Below are 9,205 nucleotides of genomic sequence, written 5' to 3' on the forward strand. Positions count from 1 at the left end.
TCACATAATGTAGGTGTTTGTAGGTGTTTGTAATGTAGGAACCAGGAGGATCTTCATGTTTGACAGCTAAATGTAGGTCTAGTTAATGTAAAAGCTGCTAACTATATGGTGGCCTTAATAACAATGCTCCACACTTGAGTGGAGTAAGGTGGAGTAAAGTGGAGTGTGATGCCACAAATGGCACTTTTCCACTATACAGTTCTAGCACTACTCAGCTCGACTCGACTTGGTACCAGGAACCTTTTCCATTACAAAAAAGTACCTACTCAACGTGGGCAGGATCGTCATAGCACGTCTCCGCGAAACTGCTGTGACTTTGTTTCATACGCGACACAAACACATAAACAATGGAGGACATGGAGGCGATGGTGTACTTGCTGCTGTATGAGGCTTTCTGTCTCACACAAAGAAAGAGAAGAGAAACGAATCACTGTAACGCTGTTGTTGGTATTTAAAAATGGCGGGTTTGATTCTTGTGTGGGACGGCTCATGACTCTTCCAGTGACAACACTCTGACCAATCAGTGGCCGGCAGTCTGTTGACGTCACATTTAGTATCGGCTCGGCTCGCTTGGAACCTCGGCAGAGCAGATACTAAAAAAGTACCAGGTACCAGGTACTATCCCTGATGGGAACGCAAAAAAAAACGTGTCAAGTCGAGCCGAGTCAAGTCGAGTCGAGTCGTGCTGGAACTGTGTAGTGGAAAAGCGCCAAAATACATCCAGAAAGAATCTAATAGAACTGTATCTATTGTCTCTACTTCTAGAAAAAATGTTTTACCCCATAAAAGTTAGATTTTGGGGCTACAGCTCCATAGGCCATTTATTCACAACTGGATGTTCTGAGAGTGGGAAGTTCTTCTCCTCCATTATAAAGTCTCTGACACTATCCTGTTGGAAATGGGATTTGAGATTGAAATGTTCTCAGAGTCAGAGGAGATGAAGAGAAGTAGACTCTAATCCAGCTGAACTCTTTACCAGATGTTTGCACTATAGCAACATTTCATTGTTTGCCAGCTGCTGTTACACTAAAAGAGATAAGACGAGAGGTAATAGGTTCAATGCTGCCTACACTGGAGTTTAGAAAAGACTGCATGCTCTTTCTGATTGATCTCGCCTTCATCCTTAAATTGAATCCTTGAGAGCAGGTATGAAAGAGACCTGTGAGAAGCTACACAACCGGTCTGGTGAGGTGAAGAACCGGACAAAGAGAGGAAACGTAAACCAGTTGGAGGGTGGAGGGTGGAGTTAGGAATGTGGACGACAGCAGGTACACAGGTGTGGTGACACATGAAAGGGTTAGGTGAAAAAGCAGGAATGACAGAAGAAAGACCTGAATGAACACTTGTAACACACACTGCACATTTCCATGATTTCATGGACTCATCGAGGTCAACGAAGTTACTATATATGGTTCCCTGCCAGTCTAGGGTAAAACATTTTCCAAAAAGTCCACAAAATCTACAACCTCACAGAGAGGCATGGGCAGGTTTTTGGGGATATTTACAGAAGTTACCAAATATAATTTTCGCCCAATAAAGGGTTAATTTGCGCTTGTCCAATTATAATAAAAAAAATCATGTTTATTTTTCAGGCTTAAATGCTATCATGTTTGTTTTTGCAGACTTGGGAGTGACTCGATTATTTAACCTTATGACTAAATTGGTCACAGCTGGTAACAAGGAGGTAATTTTGTAATATGATGTTTTATTCTGTTTTATATACATCTGAAATCTTCTCAGTAATTTGGTGTATGAGCTACAAATGGATTAAAATCAACCTTTAAAACTGAAGTCAGTTAAAACATGATCTAAATACACAAAAAACAAAATTAAGTTAGAAATACATACAATATAACTAGAGTTCCCCTATTTAAGATATTAAAAAATACAATATATAAAGGAAAAAAGGTGAAATATAAGAACAACTATTCAAGTTTAAATTTGAGATTGTCCAATTATGACAAAACATTCTGTTTATTTTTCAGGTTTAAATGCTATAATTTTAGTTTTTTCACACTTGGGAGTGACTAGATTATTTAAAATTATGATTAAATTGGTCACAACTGGCAACAAGGACTCTCAAGCAGAGGAGGATATTAAATCTTCTCTGCAAAGCTCACCAAACATTTGGTGTACGAGTTCTTAAAGGATTAAAATCATCTTTTAAAACTGGAGTAAATAAAAGTTAAGTGTTAGAGGGAAACAGTGAGGAATGGCAGCTATGTACTCAGAGTGTTTTTAAGCTTCTTTGATTGGCTCTTACTGAGACAAAATCAACCACCATAAAACGGAGACATGTAAACAACTCATTCGACTGTAATTATAGAAAAGACCAAAGTCTGTGTGGTTTGTACTGAGGCCGGAAGTCATGTGACCCTCAGAAGTCACGTGAACGTCAGACTGTAAACCAGCAGCAGATGTGTGTTTACAGTGTTCACAGCTCGGCCTGCAGCTTCAAACTCACACAATCACAGACATTCACCGACTTCTTCAACCATACAGTCTGTTTATTTCCTGTTATTTCTATTTAATTATGCCGGTAAAAATAGTTTTGGGTGGGTTTTAATAATTTGGACTACTTGGACTCTTTTAGACACAAGTGAGAAGTTTGTCTATATTCTAATAACTCAGCCTCTCCTCTCATCTGATCGACATTAACTGAGTTCAGCCCGACTGATCGCCTTCAAAATCACATAATTTATAATTTATACAAAAGTATATTAAGTTCTGTAATAAAACACATTTATTCATATGAGATAAAAAAAAAAAACCTTTAGCGTTTAATGTAATATGATCTAAAAGTCTCTTATTTTATGAGTTTTTATCATTAAAAAGTTTTATTATAAAGTTTTCATTATCGCAACTGTGGTTTTGAGTTGTATTTATGTGTATTTAGCTATACTGTATATGTGCATATATGACACTTATCCATCGTGCAATATCATCATAAAAGTATTACTCAATTTATAATTTAGTCTATCTTCAGGAGTCCTGCAACAGATTATATACTTAGTCTGTTAATAATGCATCACAATTATAAAACTATAAACACCACCTCATAATTGTAAGCTTCCACCAGCCAGTGGAGTTGCATGTTTGTTTAGACTCGTATAATATTTGTTGGGAAGACTTTGAAGGAATTTAATAAAAAAGGTATAGAGTGTGTTTTGTATGAGTTCACATGTTTGTCCAATAAATCTGATTGTGATAGGACAGGAAGTTGAAGCTGTGATAGTAGACATGGATTCAGACATGGACGTTATTGCAGAGAAACTACAGACTCTAAAACATGGACGCTTCACACACGTCTGCAAACCCGGCAATAGAATCCTAAATTATAGCCTGAAACGTCTTTTAGTTGAACATTATGATCTCACTGGGAAGTTGACATTTCAGGTTTTGGATATATAATAATCATCACTTCATCATTTGATCCTATTGTATGAAACTGAATTCTCGTGGCCATGAACGTGTTTGACCACCAAATTAATCAGTTCATGCTGGAGTCCAACTGGACGTTTGAGCCGAATACGAAGAAATTCCCTCGAGACGTTCCTGAAATATCACGCTCAATTATTTAGTTTATGTTATGAATCTTTCATTTTATTTTTGGGGTATTCTTTCATTTTTTTAATCCTACCTCTGGTGTTTCCTCAGTTCCTGTTTTTATTGAGTCATTGTGTTATATGACCATGTATGAAAAGTGCTACACAAATACAGTTTCATTGATTGATTGATTGATTGATTGATTGATTGATTGTTGTGGACTTACATCTCCGGCCAGCTGCTTGAAAACCTTCCGAAACTTTTGCTCCTCTTCATTCTCGTGAGCTTCTGCAAAGTTCACCGGCCTGCGAGGAGGAGGCTGAACACACACACACACACACACACACACACACACATACACACACACACACACACACACAGAGAGAGAGCACAGAAGAGCATAGAGGAACCAGTGTTAGGTCGAACTCACACACACATTCCTCAGTTAGAAATTCGGCGTTTGTTTGCTCATGAAATCTTCCACTGGGAGAAGTTTGACTCACAGTAACTAAATTAAACCTCATTTACTAAGTTTTTCAATTAGTATGATGACAGAGACACAGACTCTACTACTGATTATTTGTTATATCTAAAATTAAGAAAAAACTAACTGTATTAAACCCTCTTCCATGCTCTCATATGTTGAAAATCAAGCCATACATAAAGTTGCATTCGAGCATTTGAAACGACTTGATAGGCCAAACTCAAGTCAGCTCATCGGTGTGTAATTTATATCGTTATAATTTAATCCTGTTATTTAAAGCCTGTAATTATCCAGTGACACTCCAGAGGCTTCAGACTGCTCCTGGTGCAATAAAATGGCATCTGATGTTGTTTTTATGTTAATTTTCATGAAGAAATATTTCAGTGGATTAACAACATCTTGAAATATTTCCAATTCATATCAACTTGTTTCGTTAAAGATCAAAAGAGTCTTGATTTGACCCAGTTTTTCAAATCTTTTAAAGCAATATCACATTTTTCGAACAGATATACTGATTTATTAAGATTAAGATGTGTTTTGGTTTGTATTTTACTTATAACTTAAGTTTAAAAAGTTAACTTAAGTTTTAAGTTTTAAAAAATGCCAGAAAAATTGTATATTCAACTGAACAAGTGAGTTAAATAATGTGAAACATACATAGATATACACAGCCATATAAAAATGTGAAATAAATATACAGTATTTGTTTAAGAAGTGTATGAGTACATTTATACTTACAGGGTCTGAAGGAACAAACTGAGCAGGGTCGATGTTGCTGTTGAAGGAAAATAAAAATCAGAAGATGAGTCAAACTGTTAGCCTAGCTTAGCACAAAGACTGGAAACAGAGGGAAACTGTTAGCCTAGCTTAGCACAAAGACTGGAATAAGAGGGAAACTGTTAGCCTAGCTTAGCACAAAGACTGGAAACAGAGGGAAACTGTTAGCCTAGCTTAGCACAAAGACTGGAATAAGAGGGAAACTGTTAGCCTAGCTTAGCACAAAGACTGGAATCAGAGGGAAACTGTTAGCCTAGCTTAGCACAAAGACTGGAAACAGAGGGAAACTGTTAGCCTAGCTTAGCACAAAGACTGGAATCAGAGGGAAACGGTTAGCCTAGCTTAGCACAAACACTGGGAAAAGAGGGAAACTGTTAGCCTCGCTCAGTGTGCTCACCTCACGATGTTGATGAGCCCTCCGATCAAATTCTTTGCAAGAAACATTTTTGCTGTCTGTCGGATAAAGAGGAACAAAATGAGAACAGCATAATTACACACATAAGATAAACAAGCTTCAACTGTAAAGTTAAAGTCATTCATTTTATTTATCATCATCAATCAATAATGATGATTATATATAATTAATTAATACAAAGATGCAGAGTTTAATGAACACACACTGTGATGCACAACATTTAAAATAACATAAACTAGCCAGAGCTGCAGCATTTAGTCAATTAATCAAATATTTTGTCATTTTTTAACAATAAAATATCCAAATTCTCTGATGTCACCTTTTTAAATGTGAATATTTTCTGGTTTATTTTGTCTTCTGTGACATTAAACTGTATATTTTTTGGGTTGTTGACATTTCAAGATATTTAGAAAACAGTTGTTTGACATTTTTCACCATTTTCTGACAATTTATGGACCAAGCAACTGATCAGTTAACTGAGAAACTCACACAGCTCATTTTTGGGGTTAAATGTGTGAAATCCTTTGCACCAGACATCGAAAATACTGACTCAATAGAGCAGATGTTACCGCAAAAATAAAGAATATCAACAAGATGATGCAAAATTGACTGTTTTTGACACGATCATGCAGCTTGGAGTGAGATTAGTTTAATAAGGAAAAAGCAAAGAACGTAGATGTTGACTGATCATTTTAACCTGCACACAGACTCACAACTGCATTAACATCCATTTATTGATGTGAAAAGTAAATAAATCCATTTATTCAAACTACTAAAGTACAAAGTCTAGATACAGTAGTTGTACTTTGAGTTGGAGTTAAAGATTTTCTGTCACTTTATTTTTCTATTTAACAACATTTCACAGAGGGTTATTGTACTTTTGACAGCTCTGCAGCTCATTTACATACAGATATATCATCATTTTATAAGATAACAGTTATTATAGATACAACTGAATATAAAGTGCAGCCCTGCATACTGTCGTGCATCACTCCCTGATCTAAAAGCAACGTATATGTATATATTATTATATATATTCTATCACTTTGTAAGGGGCCATTCTGCATAATGAATATATTTACTTTTTTACTGTACTTTTGATGACTCAGCAGTTATTTTACATACAAGTTTATCATCAGTTTATAAGATTAGACAGAATATAAAGTGCAGCTCTACATTATAGTGTCATGCAACATAAATATTACTATATATATTATAACACTTTGCATTGGGCCATTCTGTACAATGAATATATTTAGTTATAAAAGTACATTTTACTTGTAATTCAGTATTTTTTACACAAACTATTTGTACTTTGAGCTGGACTTAAACATTTTCTGCCACTTTATATTTATATTTCACATCATGTCAGAGAGGATTACTGTATTTCTGAAGACCCTGCAGCTATTTTACATACAGATATATCATCATTTATAAGATTAGACACAATATGAAGTGCATTATACTGTCATGCATCAATTCCTGATCTAAAAGCAATGTATATATTATTATAAATATCATAACACTTTGGCAGTAGACTGTATTTCTACACTGTTTTTTTTACATTGGCACTTACTACTTACTTCAGGTTCTCACATACTTCAGTAAAGTGTTTGAATACTTCCTCCACCCCTGCCCAACATTATAATGACTCATATGTATATTGGATGACTCATATTCACCAATGTGTCAGTAATTAAACATTCATTCACATCCTTAGTTACTTCAGATGTTACGTCTGACTGCAGGAAGAGATTATTTTATACTTTTCCTCCACTGGAGACAAGACATGCAAACACTTCTACCTTCACATAACATTACACAGTGTCATGTTTCAACACACACACACAGAAACACACAGACACACACTTTGTTAAACCAGTTCAAACATGACCAGCAGCTCACTAAACACACCATCAAGACTTTTTACTCACATTAAGACAAAAACAAGAGAAGCTTTTTGGTGCCACTTACTGAGACTTTGTGCTGCTCTGAGGAGAGAGAGAGGAGAGGCTGACGAGTAGACGAGTGAGAGAGGTGAAGACACACTGAGAGGAGAGAGAGACACACACACAGAGAGGCAGCAGCTCAGTCAGCAGGGCACTCCCACTTCAACCAGTTCACTAAACCAGTTGAGCAGAAAAGAAAAGATCCAAGTTCTTTCTCAATGCATCATCAATAGCAAACCCCGCCCAACACACACACACACACTTACAGGCAGGGAGAGGCTGGTCTCCAGGTCCTAAAGTCCACCATGTTCTGGACTGGAAAATAAGACACAATAAACAGACTTTATGTTGCATTCAAGTGCCTGCAGGAAAACTCAAATATCGTATATTAATTTAATTTTTCTTTTGCCTCTAACATCTCTATCATCCCCCGACTCAGACAATAATGATCTATTATTCTATCTTCTCTATTTTCTTATCTGCCTATTGTGTATGTGTTCTTTTTCTTATCATATGTCTATATACATGGTCGCCCATAAAGTTGGAATAAAATATTTTTTACCTCTTTCCATGAAATGATTGTGACAATGTGATTTATTCTTGATAGATAAAGTGTAAATATTCTGAAAATCGTATTGATCAATCTCATTGCACCTGGTCAAAGGTGATTACTGATGTGTATAAATAGAAAAAAAAGGGGAATGTTTCTGAAAACGAAATTATTCCAACTTTATGGGCGACCGTGTATGTTGTTGTTTTGTTTTTTTGCTACAATCACCAGGACCTGAGTACAGTATTTCCTTCTCGCTCATGTATCTACATGCCTTACTTATAATCTTAGATTCATCGTAACAATAGAGTTAAACAGTAGAGGGTTTTTTTTTTTAAATAATGAACATTTTCTGTCATAATTCCCTTCATATGATGATGTCTTCAAAAACAACAGTCCAAAACTCAAATATGTTGAGTTTAAAAGACATCTTTATTAGACAAATTAAATTGTGTTCATATTGTTAAAAAATGACATCTAAAATCAGATCTCTTTTATTATTTAGTGATCGATTAAAAGGTGAAAAACAACTAGAGATCTTTAAAAAGTCTTCGGATGCAGATTACGAAACACAAAACTATTCAAACTATGTTGTTTATTATCACTGAGATCACTCAGTATTGTTATTGTGCTGCAGGTGTGTCAGAAATTCCTCCATGTTTCACCACTGTCGCCCTCAACTGTCTGCAAACACACCCCTACTACAAATCACATTGGTATCAGTATGAAGTATATTAGTACTGGTATTAGTACATTTGTTAACAACGTCCTGAAGACTTATCTTAATCTTAAACTAACCCTAAACAAACCGTAACAAGATTTTTGTCCCCAAGTACACAAGCTGTCCTCAATTAACTGGTGTTAAGTCTGGTTTGAGTCCCAGAAAGTGGCTTTTATCATACCCACACACACACACACCCACACACACACACACACACACACACACACACACACACACACACACACACACACACACACACACACACACACACACACAGGGCCTCATGAAAAGATATCATACACATATAGGCCACGCCAAACATCCAATTGCTGTAACCACACCTCTACCTGTGCAGACTTGTAACTCTCTCATGGTCGTTTTGCAACCCCGACTGTATTTTATGAAGCTGTATTTAAGACACTATGCTCATGTAGCGCTCCTCCTAACTCACAATTCACTGCTAGCAAGAGGAGGGTCGTTTGGGCAATACAAAGGCTTTGGATGTTACCAGAAAGAAGAAAAATAAAGCATTAGTTTAATGAGTACATTGTAATTAAAATATTATATTAATGTCTATTAATGATGTTAATTATTAATGATGAAGTTAATAAAAAAGATTAACAATTTTTTTGGGGGCCATGACAGTCACAGGCTCTTATAATAATAATATAATAATAATAATAATAATAATAATATTAATAATATATTTTGTAGCATTAATGACATTTTTGATATATACTTTTACATAATGTTACTACTTTTA

At 35.6% G+C, this 9,205-nt stretch overlaps 1 protein-coding gene across 1 annotated transcript in view; it reads right to left on the bottom strand.

The window, feature by feature from the left end:
- Nucleotides 1-7,348, bottom strand: part of LOC133980056 (calpain small subunit 1-like) — a gene marked incomplete at its 3' end in the record, with an annotated part of 12,344 nt that extends 4,996 nt beyond the window's left edge. The window contains 4 exon segments of the mRNA XM_062418624.1: nucleotides 3,773-3,865; nucleotides 4,769-4,805; nucleotides 5,205-5,260; nucleotides 7,197-7,348. Of these exon segments, the coding sequence (XP_062274608.1) occupies nucleotides 3,773-3,865; nucleotides 4,769-4,805; nucleotides 5,205-5,251 (177 nt within the window).
- Nucleotides 7,349-9,205: the final 1,857 nt, after the last annotated feature.

This window comes from Scomber scombrus, chromosome 5, assembly GCF_963691925.1.
Source record: "Scomber scombrus chromosome 5, fScoSco1.1, whole genome shotgun sequence".
Taxonomy (NCBI): Eukaryota; Metazoa; Chordata; class Actinopteri; order Scombriformes; family Scombridae; genus Scomber; species Scomber scombrus.